Source organism: Chinchilla lanigera, unplaced genomic scaffold (assembly GCF_000276665.1).
Source record: "Chinchilla lanigera isolate Chin_1 unplaced genomic scaffold, ChiLan1.0 scaffold00009, whole genome shotgun sequence".
Taxonomy (NCBI): domain Eukaryota; kingdom Metazoa; phylum Chordata; class Mammalia; order Rodentia; family Chinchillidae; genus Chinchilla; species Chinchilla lanigera.
Genome location: NW_004955410.1, coordinates 27,102,355 through 27,120,722, shown reverse-complemented (window position 1 = coordinate 27,120,722; position 18,368 = coordinate 27,102,355). Strand labels below are relative to the sequence as shown.

At 40.4% G+C, this 18,368-nt stretch overlaps 1 protein-coding gene across 2 annotated transcripts in view; it reads left to right on the top strand.

The window, feature by feature from the left end:
* Nucleotides 1–15,619, top strand: part of LOC102024536 (chromosome unknown open reading frame, human C7orf31) — a 33,551-nt gene extending 17,932 nt beyond the window's left edge. For both annotated transcript variants that reach the window (XM_005377431.2, XM_005377430.2), the window contains 5 exons: nt 5–186; nt 3,022–3,110; nt 10,214–10,388; nt 10,666–10,757; nt 14,577–15,619. In XM_005377431.2, the coding sequence (XP_005377488.1) occupies nt 5–186; nt 3,022–3,110; nt 10,214–10,388; nt 10,666–10,757; nt 14,577–15,395 (1,357 nt within the window). In that variant the 3' untranslated portion in view covers nt 15,396–15,619. The remainder of the gene's footprint in view (nt 1–4; nt 187–3,021; nt 3,111–10,213; nt 10,389–10,665; nt 10,758–14,576) is intronic.
* The last annotated feature ends 2,749 nt before the right edge of the window (nt 15,620–18,368 follow it).

Sequence of the window (18,368 nt, the reverse complement as noted above, 5' to 3'; positions counted from 1 at the left end):
CTAGGGAAATCTGCTCGCCATATCCAGTTGAACACCCGTACCACACACACACCTCTCGCTGTGCCATGTTCCCAACCTTCACCTTGCCAAAGGAGCTCTACCCAGGTGTTAAAGCCCGCACCCAACGGCCATTTCCTCCCACCGTGCCAACCAAGGCTTATGATACAACAGTTTTAAAGACAAGAGGTAAAATGGGACTTGAAATCATAATTGTATGAATTCTTTTTTTTTTTTTGGTTTTTTTCCTGTACCGGGAATCGAACTCACGACCTTGCGCTTGCCAGGCAGGTGCTGTGCCGCTGAGCTAAATCCCCAGCCCCATAATTGTATGAATTCTTAGGATTGGAGTTTATTCAGTGTTAAAATTAAACCAGGGAACACAAAGGACTCGAGACACAAACGTGTAACCAATCATAGTTTAAAAAGTGGGTGCATGCATGATCGGTGGGGACCGTGCCCCAGTCCAGTTAATGCAGACTGCAGACATTCCTGACCTTTCTACTTTCCACTCAGCCTGTACGGTAGACTCAGAAACCAAAACTTCGTTGAATTGGTTGTCTTCATTCTGCTTGTGTTTTCTTTTATTGCTTCCTGCTCTTTAAAGTTTAGTTTTTAAAAGTTAGAGATTGCCATTGAAGTAAGGCAGAAGGAAATGGAAGCAGTTTCTCTAACTACTCTGGAGCATCTTCTCACACCACAAACTTTGGAGTTTTCCTGGATGTGTTTTATTAGAGAGGGCAGGGCTGGGGATATAGCTCAGTGTCATAAGCACCTGCCTAGCAAGTGCAAGGTCCTAAGTTCAATTCCCAGTACCAAAAAAAAAGAATGTGCCAGGCTTGGTGGCTCATGCCTGTAATCCCAGCACTTGGGAGGCTGAGGCAGGAGGATCCTTGCAAGTTCGAGACCAGCCTGGGCTACAGAGTGAGCTCAAGGCCAGCCTGAACGACATAGCGAGACTCTGTCTCAAAAAGACAAAAAAAAAAAAAGAGAGAAGATGGTAATCCCCACTCCAGTCACTGAGACTGTCCCACACCAACACCTCAGTCCTTCCTGAAAAGACCTGCACATGCGTGAACACAGAAAAAAAGACCTCTGGGAAAAGATGGAAGATACTAGAGAGAGGGTAATTGAAGGTGCAGGAAAGGCACCAGGTAGGCAAAGGCTTTTTTTGTTCAATAGGTTTAGTCAGGGAAATACCGTAGGCACAACTCAAGCAATGGACCTATAATGCAGTTCCTCTGTGTATGAATACTTAGGCAAAAAGGCAAGGACAGAATACTTCCATCACCAGTATCAGCCGACCTTAGGACCTTAAAGCAGACACAGTAACATTTGGAGTGAAGGTGTTGAAGGGCAGGGACTCTGGAGTCAGATTGCATGAGTGGAGTTCTGGTCTGCCAGTTACTCCCCATGGATGATGAGTGCTTTCTTCTCTGGCTCTGTGTCTTGATCTATGAAGTGGGAATATTAGTGCCTGCACCAGAGATGACAGAGATAAACACTAGCAGTTATTATCTTTATTACTCTGATGTCGTATAATGACTCCAGTATGTGTACCCCACAGTGAACTTCTCTGTTACCTCTCGGGCCAGTCAGAACTGATACAGGCCGTGCAAGCTGTATCAAGTATAATGGCCGTTGAGTGTCACTGTCATACTTAGTTATAGGGCAGCAGTGAGACAAGTACAGAAGTTCTCGAGATGTGATACCTACATAACTGAAATTTTATGATCTTGTTAGGGAAATGGTCAAAGTAAATCCCTCTTTCCATTCTGAGTTAGGTAATTTCGGAAAGTATATGAAGGCATATCATTAGCAGGCAGTCACAGAAACATGGGTTGAATTCATAAAAACAGCTTTCACTGCAGTCATAGATAAGGAGCTAAGAAACAAGTTTCCTTCCTAGTTGTCTACCCTCCCCACATCTACTTCTCTCTGACCAACTCAGTAACTCTTAGGAGATTTTAAAAAGGTGAGTACACGTTAATAACACTTGTTAAAAGATCTTTCCAGAAACCAGTACTATTGTTTTCACTTATGTTTTTTTATTAGAAATACATAGCAGATATCCTCTGGAACTAGATTGCCTGAGTTTAATCTCTGCCTACTAGCTGTTTGCTTCAGTTTCTGCATTTTCTGTGTGCCCAAGTTTCTTTGTTTACTGAAGTGGGAATATCAGTACCCCCCTCTTAATAGTGTTATGAAAATCCATGTACTGATACAGATAAAACATTTGTACAATGCCTGGCACATAGTAAGTGTTCAATAAATGCCAGCCTCTGTTCTTATTATATATGAGAGTGGGTGCTAAGAGCATTCTTTAACTTAACAGTTAGGATGAGATCAAACCATACTGGGTTTGGTACAGCATATCAAATTGCAAACCAAAATCTAAGAATGTGTATTATTTAAAATATTCTCTCTCACGGGGTGTGGTGGTGCACACCTGTAATCCCAGCACTCAGGAGGCTGAAGCAGGAGGATCATTGCAAGCTCAAGGCCAGCCTGAACTGCATAGTGAGACCCTGTCTCAAAAAGACCCCCCCCAAAAAAAATTCTCTCTCAATATCTTTGGTAAACAGGTACTAACTCCATTTTTGAAAGCTCTTGATATGTAGCAGAGAAAAGCCAAAGCAGGTAGTAAAACTGCATGTAGTGAGCCTCCAGAGACCAGGAAGAGGATCCTGGCAGGTTCATTATATGCCTGAGGGTCTCTCATTAAGCACTAGTTCGCTCTGTTACTGCTGAGGATGGTAGGGTTCGAGACCCACTCTTTGTGGCCCACATGCTGCTAAGGAAAGGGCTCAGGACAGCAAGAGGAGGCCTCAGATCTCAAAGCTGTGACAAGGGGAGGGGGTGTAGCTCAGCAGTACAGTGTGTGCTTAGCCATAATTATATAGCTGAATGCTTCCCAACCTTTATCTCTAACTCATATTGTATCTGTTTATTGCACCCATAAATCTTATTAATTGAAAGGCTTTTTATTTATCCCTCGTAATAGTGCTTTCCTGAAATTTTCAGGTAATCCTTACAGATATGAACTGCTTGATTTCCCCATGGATTCAAAGAAGAAAGCATTGAGTTGGCCGGGTCAGGATGTATATTATGACGTAAGTAGAATGTATGTTTATTTGCAGGGGTTTTTTTTTGTTTTTTTGTTTTTTTTTTTGAGACAGGGTCTCGCTATGCGGTTCGGGCTGGCCTCGAGCCCAGTTTGTAGCCCAGGCTGGTCTTGAACTTGCCACAGTCCTCCTGCTTCAGCCTCCCAAGTACTGGGATTACAGGCGTGCTCTACCATTCCTGGCAGAATGTGTGTTTAACAGAAAGTAAACTGCATATTTACTCAGTAAGTTCATAAAGAGTTAAAAGATAGTTTGTGTTATTTGCTATTTAGGTGAAACATGAGATTTGGACTGTGATTTGCATTTTTCTTTTTGTCTTTTTGAGACAAGGTCTCACTAAGCAGTTCAGGCTGGCCTTGTGCTCACTTTGTCACCCAGCCTGGCCTCAAACTTGCAATGATTTTCCTGCCTCAGCCTCCCTAGTGCTAGGATTACAGGCATGCACCATCATACCTGGCAAATTTTTCTATTTTCTTACCTAATTTCATATACGATACTTGGATAGTTATGGAAAATTTCCACAGTTACTTAAAGTTTCCCCCAAAAAAAGGTATTGAGGAAGGACTATATTTCCCACACTCTATTTCCCTAACCCTGTTAAGTAAGACTCATGGTATACCAAGTAATTACAAATATGCATAGAGTAAATGGGAGATTTTCAGAAAGACTTATAAGCTATTATTGTTCCAGATTGCTAGTACATTGCTTGAAGTATAAAATAAAACAATAGCCACCATTTATTGAGAAATTACTACATACTAACCATTTTAGATATGTCATATTGCCTTACAATACCCTCATAAATATCATCAGTCCCATTTTAGAGATAAGGAAACTGAGGCTCAGTTTGTCTTGAGCACAGAACACAGGTCTGTGAGACTAATTTTTGCTCTTAACTATAACACCACAGGAACAGAAAATTTTAAATCGTGAGGGAAAATACCTAGACATTTGAAAATAAAAATAGCTACCATTTATTGAGCAGGCAATACCTTTGTGAGAGGCAATACCAAGAGTTTTCAGCATATGATCCCTTTGCTCTAGCAGCCTATGAGACAGGCAAAAAATAATTATGAAATGTTGGAAACACTGGCGTTTGGGGGAAACCGTTATGGCAAGCCAACCTGTGGTCATTGGAGTGACGCATGGTGTAAGCAATTTCCTATTTGTTTTTTAAAGTTACATGTCAGGCCAGGTGTGGTGGCACATGCCTGTAATCCCAGCACTCGGGAGGCTGTGGCAGGAGGATTGTTGCAAGTTCGAGACCAGCCTGGGCTACAAAGTGAGCTCAAGGTCAGCCTGAACTACATAGCGAGACCCTGTCTCAAAAACACACAAAAAAAGTTATATGTCAGAAGAGTCCTTGAAGAATCACCAAATATTTTAGCTCCCTTTCATTTAAGCGACCCAGAAATAGGAGAGGTTGTTTTCAGACCATCCTGTCATGACATGTTGTTGTAGCCACAGTCTCCACTCTGCAGGACAGTTTCTTCCTACTCACTGAAGTGCTGCTTTTTTCATGTCACCCTCTTCTGCAGCCACCTTGAATAGCTTCCCTTTGCCCGATGTAAATCCCAAAGCTCTGAGTTGAGACACCCTGAAGGATCTGGCCTTACTTCCTGCCTGGCAGCCCGCCCCTCTGGCTGGGCCCTGAATAGGTTACCCCGGTTCCCTTTCCTGGAATGCCTGTCTAAAACCTGCTCATTCTCCAAGCTCCGCCGAACTGTCCTTTTTATTCTTTAGTAGAGCAAGAACCGAGTCAGAAGACCTGCATTCTAGGTAGTCCAAGGTTGCCTTTTACTGACTCAGTGATACATTTGTAAGCATAATGTTTCTCTTCTCTGACTTTTAACCCATACAATATATCTGCATAAATTCAGTAAATCTGTCCTACAAATTTCATAAGCCCTGAGGATCACATGAAAGTTCTGAAAATTGGAGAATACAGGACTGTAAACTGCAAGACATTCTTATTACTCCCGCAGAAGTGGTATCTCCTCTGGCTTTCACCTCACTGTCATCAACCAGTGACTTTTCACATCTGTCTTATAGCTCAACTAAATTACATGCTCTTTGAGGACAGAATATTTTTTGTGTACGCCCCACTCCATGCTTTGTATGTAAATACTTTTGACTGATTTGATTCTTCATCTTCTTTCTAATGTTTAATCTCACTTTCTTGATCTGTTCTAACTGGATTTAATTTTCCATTTTTCAGTCTCTTTTTTTTTTTTGTTTGTTTTTTTGTTTTGTTTTGTTTTGTTTTTTTGCTCATCCTTAACCCCAATCAAGTTTTGCACTTTCCTAGACAAAGAAATAAAAACAAAATTGATATTGAGCTTTATGGGAGTACCTTGTGGCTCACCTATTTTAATTTCATTTTTTTTGTAATGTTAAAGGACAGTGCCTTGTACTTGCCTTCCATTTTCCTACCTTTTACCCCTTAATTGGCAGAGGTAGTCAAAAGAGAGTTGAACTTTCTCTGCACTTGTTAAAGGAGAACTTTGTTTTAAAAAAAGAATCTGAGAATCTAACCCAGGGGTGCCTTACTACTGAACTACATCCTCAGCCCTTTTTATTTTTTGAGACAGGGTCTTTTTAAGTTACCCAGGCGGGACTCAAACTTCCAATCCTAGTATTGACCGTTCCTATCACTAGAGCGGTGGCGCTCAACCATGGCTGCACATTGGAATCACCTGGGGCACTTGTAGAACTCCCAGTTCCCCTTGCACTCCTTGTTCCGTAGCTCATTCTGTGAGGGTGGGACCCACAGCAAGAAAGCCTGCTGGGCTGGGATGCTTCTCTCCCCTCCTACACCCAGCGGAGGAGGGAGGACTCCAATACTGTACCCCAATAAGTAGTTCCTAACCTGTGTCACCTAGCCATAAAAAAAACTCTAGAAACTGTTTTAGTAGTTTTCATCCATGCCAATAAAAAAAATGTTTTTAACATATTAATAATGAATGAGCCAGGCGTGGTGTCACACACCTATAATCCCAGTGCTTGGGAGGTTGAGGCAGGAGGATCATTGCGAGTTTGAGACCAGCCTGCGCTACAAAATGAGCTAAAAGGCCAGCCTGAACTGCACAGCGAGACCCTGTCTCAAAAAGATCAAAAACAAAAAAAAATGAAGGCTAAGGAATATAGTTCAGCAGTACAACACCTGCCTGGCAAGCCCAAGGTCCTTGGTTCAATTCCCAGGACCAAATCATCATCATCATAAATGAATTTTAAAGTGGTTCAGCTCCTGGCTCTAAAACTCATTGCTGTACGACCTGGGTAATATGCTTAATCCTTTAATATGAATTTCCTAATAGATGAAACAGGAGTAATAGTAAAATCACCTTGTTAGGATTGTCCTGAGAATGAAATGTATATAAAAGCTCCTAGAGGGCCGGGGATATAGCTCAGCAGCACAAGCACCTGCCTGGCAAGCGCAAGGTCCTGAGTTCAATTCTCAGTAACACACACACACACACAAAGGAATGCACATATTTCCAGACTTGGAGCCGGAGATACAGCTCAGTGGCACAGTGCCTTGCTTGGCAAGCACAAGGTCCTAAATTTGATTCCCAATAACACACACACACACACACACACACACACACAAGGAATGCACATATATCCAGACTTGGGGCCTGGGATATAGCTCAGCGGCACAATGCCTTGCTTGGCAAGCGCAAGGTCTAGAGTTCGATTCCAGGTACAAAAAAAAAAAAAAAAAAAAACTCCTAGGCAACATCATTGAAGATAACAGTGGGTAACGTAGCAACCACTATAAATTCTTATCACTTTGTTTTGAGGTCATGTATTGTTTTTGTTGTTTTTGTGCTGTTTTGATTTTGTCTTCATTGTTGTTTTGTTAGTTTTTTTAATTTTTAAAATAAAAAAACCTCCCAGGACCCTATTAGTACATAATGAGCACATAATAAACGTCAGGTGCTGTCAGTATTATTTATTCATTTATTACAGTGATTATACTACATAGTTTACCAAGCAACAATAAGAAATTGGGTAATCTTAGAAAGAAAAACATTCCAAATAAGAGGGCTTAGCCTTTTAAAATTGAGATGCTGGGGCTTAATTTTAACAGAATATTTTAAATGTCGTCTTGCCATCCTCCTTTCCAGTTACCAGTGTGAAACCTGTGCCACAGGATTCCCTGAGCACTAGGTACCTCTTTCCTGTCCTGACCAGAGCTGCCCTGTGTTCTGTCTTCTGCCTGTCCGTTTTCCCCACCAGTGGTTACTGATCCTTGCACGCCTCCCCATAACCAGGACCTCTTGCTGCCTCTCTCTGCCTGCTGCGATCTCTTGTCACTAACCATTTCCATTACCAACTCAACCATCCGTGGCTTTTGCTTTTACAACTGGCAAACATAAACACATGTTAATATTCAACTCTTTCCAGCTGTTTATGTCATTACTTTTCAAGTGGCTGGCAACTTCAGTCCTGTTTCTCAAGAACAGAGGCATCTAGTCTAAGCTTTCTATATATATATATATATATAAAAATAGTCATAAAAATGAAATTTAACTTGTAATCACCTTTTAAGTAAGGTGAGATATTATCATAGAGGTATCATAAACATCCCCACGAAACTACTTGAAATGTTTTATCAAAACCTACCTGAACCTATTAACATAGTCATTGTAACCATTTTCCTTAAACCTCAGTGTACAGGTAGTCCCTTGGATTTCCCCAAAAGACAGCTCACTTGTATTACCGAGCAAAAGAGCTGAGCCCCCCGCCTCATTTCAGTCTAAAATGCCCTTCACTTTCCCAGAGTCCCTATCCCTGGAGCACAGTTGTTTCTCCATGACAGCACCCGTAATCCAAACTCATCCTCAATGGCAGTAATGGTTTCGGTGAGCACATAGGCAGCTCTTCTGGAAAAGCATCATCAGATAACTGGATCCCCGAAAGTGGACCTCTCCATTGCCGCCAACACCCGCTGCCCCACCTCCCACCCGCTTGGCCCTGTACCATCCAGGGAATCCAGAACAGGCAACAAAACGGCACTCATGTCCCCGCCACCCATGCATTCTGTCTTGAGACTCAGCCCGCGAGTTTCCTGGTTCCGTCTTAGCAGCGCTCTTCAGCACCCTCTTGCCCTCTTTCCCTCCCACACCCTAACTAGACACCAAAAAAAGTCCCTGAGCCGCTCTCTTACCTGCTCCCTCTCTGTCGCCCTGTCCTATATCCTGTGGGGCCTCTCTCTTTATCCTGTATACAAATGAACAGCATTCCTAATCATAACTTTTTAGTGTGAAAGGGATGTTAATACAACAGATGAAATACCTGTGTTAACGCAGTTAAATGAAGTGCTACCCAGCAAGGACCCAGTGTCCCGAGATGCTAAAGTCCATCCAAAGGGCAACATGGTCTTCGTAATAAACCTAGTCGTGCTCCTTAATATTCCTAGGTAAGTCTCATCATTCAAAATTAGAAACAAATCTGTACTTTAAGTTTTTATTTACTGTATTACCATCCATATGATTTTCTGAGATTTTAGTGGAGTTTATGGAGATTTGGCCCTGACACAGAGCCCTTGGACTCTTGCACAGAGTTTTGCAAATAACAGGTATTCAGTAAAAATTCATTAAATGTGATGAGCTACCTATATTTCATGGCCTGTGTTGGAAATGTAACCACAGTCTATAAAGCATTATTCCTCTAAAAATGTAATCCAAACTCAAGAAACACGAACATCACTCCTTAATAAACGAAAATGTCAGGAACTGGAATTCCTTTCCGCCTGGTCTCACCTTCACATCAGATACAGACTCCCCTGGGCACAGTAAGCTTCACCGTGAAAACCTGTCACACGCATGATCGCCACCAGCGCCTCTCTCACCATCCTCGCAGAGTAACATCACCTTAGTGCACCAAAGAGTAACCTCCCTCTACCTGCATAGGTATCCTGGCTCATTTAAACCCCTTCTCAAGACACTGCATGCTACACTGACTTTCACATTTCCTATCCTCGTTCTCAAACCCTAGACTGCATTTCAGTGAGTCACTGCTCTCAGTTCAACCAATATTTGAAAAAAGTCCTTATTTATTTCCAAGTAAGCTGGCTCTGTAAATAATTGAAAAGATAAGGGGAACAGAAAAGGCATTCTTTACCCCTGAATAAGCAAGTCATGTACTGTTTGTTAAATGGTTATAGAGAGAGTTATTTAATATTTCTTGAAACAGACTTCCAAGTATCTTTTACCAGGACACTTTTAAGAAAATTGGAGTGGAGCGTGGTAGCACACACCTGTAATTCGAGCACTCAGGAGGCTGAGGCAGGAGGGTCATTATGAGTTCAAGACCAGCCTGGGCTACAAAGTGAGCTCAAGGCTAGCCTGAACTGCATAGCAAGACCCTGTCTCAAAAAGAAAAAAAAAAAAGAAAATTGGGGTCACTTCAACTCTACAGGGGTGCTTGGAACAGCATCTTCCTTAGGCCCAGGAGCTTTGTAAGGACCCCACGCTTTAGAGGGCCCAGCGCTGCATGTACAGGTGCTCAGTAAATATGTAATTAGTGTCATCTATTGGAGAAAAGATGGATTTCTAAGTTAACGAGACACTGCAGTGAAACTCATTCATTCCTTCCTATTTACATGCATACCTCTTGAAAATAAAGGAAAACTCCACAGTTAGATCTGAAGAATGAAAATTAAACTTGAGTGACTTAATAACCTGCATCATAAAGTTATAAAAGATATCACATGGTTTCATTCCAGGCAGGGAAGGAAACATAGTGCACAATTTTGGCTAAAGGAAGCTAAGAGCACCGCAGCACCCACTGTATGTCTAATAAAATTTTACTGCAGGCAGAGCATCCAGGGACAGTTCTCCAGCATAAATTATTAGAGGCGTTTAGAAAAGACCTTACGATTTCTTTGATAAAATGTTGTCAGTAATTCTAAATCTGGCTACGGTGAACAGCCACTGTGCTTAGCTTGAACATTAGTAATTAGTGATGGAAAAAAACTTTCGCCAGCCTGGACTTCCCTTTGCCCCCTTCCTGCTGAGATAGTGAATCAGCTCCTACTCTACTAGATGACGTTAACAGAAATCATATTTATGTTTATATTCTAGTTTCCTAAATGTCTTGAGAAAAATAAGCCAGTGTTCTACCCAAGGCCGCCGAAAACCTTTGCTCCTAACACTTCTTTAAATTCATGGGATGCTATTAACTCTGCAAAAGAGGCCAACATACAGAGAAATCTGGAAAGGTCGCATTGGGTCACTTCATACAGTCATGATTTTACAGGTATGTGTTCACATTAATACAAGGAACAGTGACAGTAAAGTTGGAATATGCAGCAAAGGACAAATGGTGTCACAAGCTTTTGTCATCTAATATTTTTCCCCGTGTCTCAGTCTAAGTACTAATTCAAATAAGGGAGATGGTACATTTCTCTTCAATGGGCAGCTAGGAGGCAGAGTTTCATTTTCACCTTATCGGTTCTGTACAAAGTTGTCCTATAAAAGGTAATTTGATTATTCTTCATTTATTCTACCAAAATAATAAGACTGTTTCCATTAAGGTTTGGGACCCATGAACCCTCTTGAACTGGATGATTACCACGAAAAGAAAGTAGCAGCCTTAGCAGGACAGACAGAATTTGACCCACTGCCTGTAAGTAATTGCAATGACCTCTCAGTTATCTATGTGAGGAGTACCCAAGTGTTGAATTCCTTGCTTTGCCCACCTTTTATTTATGTCATGCATACTGCAGGCCATGCTACTAAAAAGAAAATCTATCTCATTTTAGAAGCTTAATTCTGAACTCATCTTCACTGTTTAAAAAGTTTCTTCACAGTGCAGTTTTTTAAACAGATTTTCTATTATGCTACTATTGCTAAAATAACTTCCAAAGAAATTGGTTTACCAAAAAATAGAGTTTAACATCTGGATGTGGTGGCACAAGCCTGTAAAACCAGCACTTGGGAGGCTGAGGAAGGAGGATTGCCATGAGTTTGAGGCCAGCCTGGGCTACATAGTGAATTCAAGGCCAACCTGAATTAGAGGGAGACCCTGTTTCAAAAAAAAAAAAACTAATTAAAAAAACAGAACTCAGCTGGGTGTGGTGGTGCACACCTGTAATCCCAGCACTTGGGAGGCTGAGGCAGGAGTATCTTTGCAAATTCAACCTAGGCTACACAGTGAGCTCAAGGCCAGTCTAAACTGCACAGTGAGACCCTGTCTAAAAAGACCAAAAAAAAAAAAAAAAAAAAAAATAGAGCTTAACTAGTAATTTAGTGAGATTCTTAATAAATTTTGGCTCTTTGCATATTTGTATATTTTATACATACCATTGCTTTTGAAGAAACACAGTCTTCCTGATACGATAACTGAGTTGGCTGAATTATAATCAAAATCCAATAAATTCTCTACCTATATCAGTAGGAGTTTCTTAATTAATTATGTGACATGGTCTGGAAAAAATGATCAGTCCCTTTCATGACAGAAGGTATAACCTGTTCACTTAATTATGAAAATTAAATGAAAGGACCTAATAGTATGCATATATGTTATCTGAGGCCTAAATTTTATCCTGTACAACTATAGAGGATATCAAAAGATATAAGTCATGAAGAGACACATGAAAGACAACTCTAAATTTGTTTCAGTATGGATTCTTTTTAGACTGAGCTGAACACAATGATTTTACATTAGCTTCGGCATTTCCTATGGTGTGATATAAATCATAAAACCAGAAATGAGCCCATGGACTGTGCTGTGTCATTCACTGAAGGGTTGTTTTGCGTTTTCACTTGCAATGGGCATTCTCTGTTGCTGGAGATTATATGCTCTGACACTGTCGGATGAGTTCAACAGCTGTCCAGATGTCCACCTTACCCTGTGATACAGTAAGCAGCTGTATCATTCTTACAAAGAGATACTTGTACAGTTATACAAAGGATGCTTGTAAAGTGTGACAAACACAAAATTACTATCCAAGCAAACTGACACATTTTTAATAGCAAGGTAGAATATACCTAACAGTAATTGGAAGTTTAAAAGTTTCAGTGAATCTTGCTGGTTTATGACTAAAACATAAACAACAAACTCTGGGAAAAACTTTTAATGGTGATAAAAATAGGTATGAAATTTTTTGTATACAATAAAATGTAATAAAAACTACTCCTTGTTACTATTAAGTGATATATTATTTGAAAACTGTTAAATGATACGACCAATTTTTTATTTTATTTTATTTTATTTGTTTTTTTGTCTTTTTGAGACAGTGTCTCGCTATGCAGTTCAGGCTGGCCTTGAGCTCCCTTTTTAGCCCAGGCTGGCCTCGAATTCACAGGGATCCTCCTGCCTCAGCCTCCCGAGTGCTGGGATTACAGGCATGCGCCGCCACACCAACAATGACCAATTTTTTAAATGATAAATTTAACAAAGCGGGCTGGGGATTTAGCTCAGGGCTGGGGATTTAGCTCAGCGGCAAAAGCGCCTGCCTGCCAAGCGCAAGGTCGTGAGTTCGGTTCCTGGTACCGGAGAAAAAACCAAAAAAAAAAAAAAAAAAAAAAAAAAAAAAAAAAAAAAAAAAAAAAAAAAAAAAAAAACAACAAAATTTAACAAAGCATGTCAGAGAGCTTGAGTTTTTCTTTTCTCTACAGTATGTTTACCCCAGCATGGTTAACTGGGAGTTATAACATTTTATTAGTGACTCAGTATAGAAATTCTCCCCCACTATTAATAGATTAGATTTCAAAAGGATGATCCTAAATTCATTCTTTTCAAAGTCCAAGTTAGTCCCATCAGCATCGCACATTCATTTACTTTTTTCTTCAACATATTATTATAAAAATTTTCAAACACAGAAAATTTTAATACTTTTACAGTTAACACTTACAGGCTCACCACCTAGATTCTACCACTAATACTTAAACATACTTGTTCTATGACATAATTTGTACATCTTTCCATCCCTCTGATCATCCATCAGGATACCTTATTTTTATTCATTTTACAATAAGCTGCAGGCAGTAGCATAATTCACAGCTACACCTACACATTTCACATCCATATTGTTAACCAGAGTTCGATATTTTTTGCTGTTCTTTTTTCTTTTAAGGTAAAATACACAATCATTAAAATTGTGCAGATCTTAAGTGTACATTCACTGAATTTAGACAAATACGTACACCTTGTATCCCAAATATCATTCTTCATGCCCCTCCCAGTCAGCCCCAACTCTTCCTCCTGACCCAGACATATCTCTATTCATGACACTTGGAGTATAATGCAGTTTTCAGATGTGATGGAGTTCATAATATTCATAAAACATTTCAGAAAGAAATACAGGCACAATATTTGTAACATATCTCAAAAATAAGCATGGGCCAAGCGTAGTGGCACATGCCTGTAATCCTAGCACTCTGGAGGCCGAGGCAGGAGGATCATTGTGAGTTCAAGACCAGCCTGGGCTACAGAGTGAGCTCAAGGCCAGTCTGAACTGCATTAGTGAGACCCCGTCTCAAAAGACCAAAAAAAAACCCAAAAGTATGAATAGGGGCTGGAAGAGTAGCTCAGTGGAAGAGTATGTGCTTTAGCATGCATAAAACTGGGTTTGATTCCCAGCACCAAGTAATAAAAATGGACAGGCATAAAACTCCAGACCAGTGCTTCTCGATGCATAGTATGACACTGGTCTTAACAGCAGCTGGGATCCTTAAAATGCAGATTCTTGAATTGAGGGAGTAGCACAATGGTACAGTGCATGCTTCACATACACAAGGCTCTGGATTCAATCCCCAGCACTGAAAAGAAAAAGAAAATACAGATTTCTGAACCTCAGTGCAAACCTTCTTAATCAGTCTTAGAAAGTCAAGCTTAGGAATATCACTATTTTTCTCTCAGCTCTAAAGAGGATTCTAATTCAGCCAATGTTTAAGAACCTTTGCCTGGGCCTAATGCAGAAGTTTTGGCTGAGATTTAAATAACTGCCCACCACTGTTAATTCCCTCTATTGGTGATGGTTAGATATTTCATTTCACTAATTCCTTTTATATATTTATAAGTTTGAAAGCAAAGAGTTCTCATATAAGAGTTCTCATGGTGGTGCATGCCTATAATCCCTGCACTTGGGAGGCTGAGGCAGGGGGATCGCTTCAAGTTGGAGGCCAGCAAGGCCAGCCTAAACTGCATAGCAAAACCCTGTCTAAAGAAAAACAAAAATTAGAAGAGCTTATTACCAAATAAAAAACATGACTTTTCCATATTACCTAAAACCAATAGAAGATAAAAATTTATTTATTTGGGCCCAGATTTCAGTGTCTTTAAATAAGTATCAAACAACCTTGCAATATGCATTCCTATACCCATCTTATTTTTACTCAGTGAAAATGGGTATAACTGTTGATCTGCCATTTGTGACAATATCCTTACAATGTCCTACTTATTAATCAGTTGATTTTCTCTTTTTTTATTACATTGCTACAGCAAGAAAAATTCCATCCTGTCTTTAAACCTTCCAGACCCTTGGAAGGGAGAATTGCCCGACTTAATCAGAACCGACGTCCTCTGGAGGCTACTGTCCAGCAAAGACCAGCTTCCTGCCCAGATTGTACTCCTGGAGTTTTGTGTGCTTTTCATACCTTTGTACCTAGTTCTACAGAAATGCTGGCACTAAGCAATTACATACCATCTGGTGTGACCCATAGAAACCAGGATATTGAAGAGAAGATTAAGGAAGAACAAAGCTTGCTGTCGACCTATACACTCCCATCTTGTAGCTCAGCAAAAGATCTCACCAGCATGTACGATACAAAACCGTTTCCAAAAATCACAGATACTCAAAAGACAGAAGATTTGTATTGGAGGCAGCTGTCATTAAAACGCCCACCCACACCTTACTGTAAATCGAATGATTACATTAACTATGAACTTGTTAAGTCTGCTTTACATGATCCGTATACTGCATGTCAAAACCCTGTTAGCTTTAGTAAGCCTAGTATTTTGCAAAATACACCGGGCATGGAAGCTTGCAGTTTAGAACATTTTTTAAGTACACCAGAAGAACAGCTGGGTGTGAACATAGAAAGCAGTGAAGAAACAAGACCTTTTGGGAGTTGGATTCCTAGAGCCATGGCCAAGCCTCACACCAGCCTGTTGGATCTGAAGAATTCTTTTTCAAAAACTGGTGCACAGAAACGTTTTCACAATTCAATTCTAGAGGACCACAAAGATCTCAGAGATACAGTCAATTCAGGGATGAAACACCAATTCTATGGCCATAATTCCTATTACTTCTATAATTGAGATATTCCTTCTCTTCAAAACCCAGCCTCTTATGAGAGAAGAAAAAAATACAACAATTTTATTCATTTTGCTGGGTACTATTTCTAAATTAAGCCATAAAGACCCTGCTGATGAGGTTTATGTTTTTAGGAATTTTAGTTAGGATCTGATCAGAAGAACCCCAAAAAGTGTTCTGACTTCTGGAACAGTTGAACAATTTGTCAATAAATATTAGAACCAGAAAATTTTAGTCTTTACTCTCATTTTCAAATTATACTCTAAAGAAATTTAAAAAAAAAAAATTCTTTTTGTCTTTTTGAGACAGGGTCTCACTATGCAGGTCAGGCTGGCCTTGAGCTCACTTTGTAGCCCAGGCTGGTCTTGAACTCGATGATCCATATTACAAAAAAATGAAAATTTGCTAAAATGCTCAGGAATTGACAAATGACTCTACAACCTGTAGTACCTTACTAAAACACACACGTCAGTATTGTCCCCTTTACATAAATGTTTGCACAAAATGACATCACTAGAAAATATAAAACTCAGTTCCCCAACTAACTGAAGGTGAACATCTCTACAAACTACTACGCTGATAAAGTAAATATGTAGACCTTGCTCATTTATGTAAGCAGGTAGACAAGTCAATGGAAGAGATGAAATTCAAAATGGTCTATATGTACACATTACAAGTTAGGAATGTTTCCTTCCCTTTAATCTGATGGAGAAGCATAACTTTATTTTAAGCAGATAAAATTGTTTTATTGTAAAGATCTAATAATGGCTTTAGTTAGCTACTAGTGATTTCTAATAGTGGCAAGAAAGGAAGGCTTAATACTCGTTTTTTCTAGAGCCCAGCATCATCAGTTTTGGAAAGTGTTCACCAAGAATTTCACCTTCATAAGCAAGTCAATGCATTTGATGTACTGAAAGGTACTTCTGTTTTGTTTTGGTACCAGGAATCAAACTCAGGACCTTTCACTTGCCAGGCAGGCGCTTGTGCCACTGAGCTATATCCCAGGCCCTCTACATTTTTAAACATAGTTCATCTTGTATAAATGTCCTTATTTCAGTTTTTTTCATGACCAACATGTCATTTGGCTACACAATCCTTAAAACTATTCTGAGCTAAAATTAAAATTTTTTCCAATCTGCATCTATATACTAGTTAGGTATATAGGAGTCAAAAGTGTACACAGTGAAATACTATTGAAGAAAACCAGAGGTAACAAAGTCAATCACCTGACTTAACCCCACATGATTCTCCATAGCTTTTAATTTGTAATGCAGGGTTAAGGGTGTAGCTCAGTAAGTAGTGTGGTCCTTACCTAGCACGCATGAAACCTTGGCTTCCATCCCCGTGACCACAAAAAAAAGTAATTGGGAATGTCCAAAGTGGGGGGAATGCACTAGAAACATTTCTTAATGTGATCCTTTTATCATATCATTAAACTGGAGTCCAAAGAACAAACTGGAAGATGCAACTCTGCAGTATAGGAACTTGGAGCTTTAATGGCATATTTCCCCTTGGGTTGCAGGGGTATAGAATTGCATTCTAACTAACTAGAAGTGTCCACTTGGCCCACACCTAGCAAAGGTGGCCCAGCCTTTTCAGTGGCCCAGCCCTCCCCTTGATGTCTCTGAGAAAGTCAGTCCTATGCCTAACTGCTGATTGTTAGGACTAATGGACCTAGCCTTATTTGGTGACAGAATATAGTAAGTTCCTGCACTCCAAGTGTGCTCATCAAAAACCAAGGTTGAAAACTCTTTATAGAGACTTCTTGGTTAAAGTAGATTAAATCCGTGTGTCTAGAACTGGACGTGGTGGTGCACGGCTGTAATCCCATCACTGGGTAGGCTGAGTGAGGCAGGAGGATCACTGCAAGTTTGAGACCAGCCTGGGCTACAAAGTGAGCTCAAAGCCAGCCTGAACTGCATAGCAAGACCCTGCCTCAAAAAAAACAACAAAGAAAATCCATGCATCTAATTCATTTACTCTGAAAAACTCACATATATTAGAAGTGCAATGGAGTTAATTGTTACTGTTCTTAATTGTTGTATTTTGTTTTATCCTGTGTACAAAGGCATAGATCAAGTGGGGTTGGGATGGGGTCACATATGTGCTAAAACATCAGGGGTATTTTGGAAAGAAGACTGTTGGGGACCACTACAAAGTGGGTGTGCTGGATTTAGTATTAACCAATTGGCTTTCCGTGTTTACTTGTGAGTTGTCTGAAGCTTAGGCACCTTGTCTGACAAGATAAGGCCACAGCTGAGGACGTTTGGCTCCAACCCCAATTAACTACAAGGAGACTGCAGCTACAGACTCCACACTCCTACAATAAATACCAACCTAAAGATAAGGGAGTTCTCCTGATTGACATAATTTGCTACTTGGGAAAATTCTCCCAAGGTCCTGTGAGATTCCCATGTTTTCTTGAGTGTCCTCCTCCTTTATTTGAAAACCAAATAAATACGAGCCCGCCAGAGAAGTCTTTGGCTAAACTCAGAGAATATCAAAGGTGTAAGAGAGTTAGGCCCTCCTGGAGCCCAGAAATCATTTCCATTGTCTCATTTATTTAAGCCTTCGCTGTCCACTCGCTTGGAAAATTGTGGGCCTGATCAGCCTGTAATAACTAAGAGTTATTTAACCCGATATTGAATGGAAGACAGCTGAAAGATTCTAACAGGCCGACCACACTGAAACCCTAAAATGGCAGCGAGGGAAAGAGCCTGCCTTACACCGCAGAGTCCTCCAAAGGCTCAAGAACTCAGTCCCAGCAGCCTTTGAGTCTGACAGCAGGGCATGGTTGGAGTTTGTTGGTGCTGCATAAAGGAAATGGATGAAAGCACAGACATACTCAGCTGCCTGGTCCTCTCTCCCCACTGCACTCCTCATGCTCCACTCCAACATGCTGGGCACCTGCCCTTCCTGGCCCTGATAAAAGTCCAGAGGGTTATTTTCTGAAGAAAGGTAAAACAGGATTTCTGGCA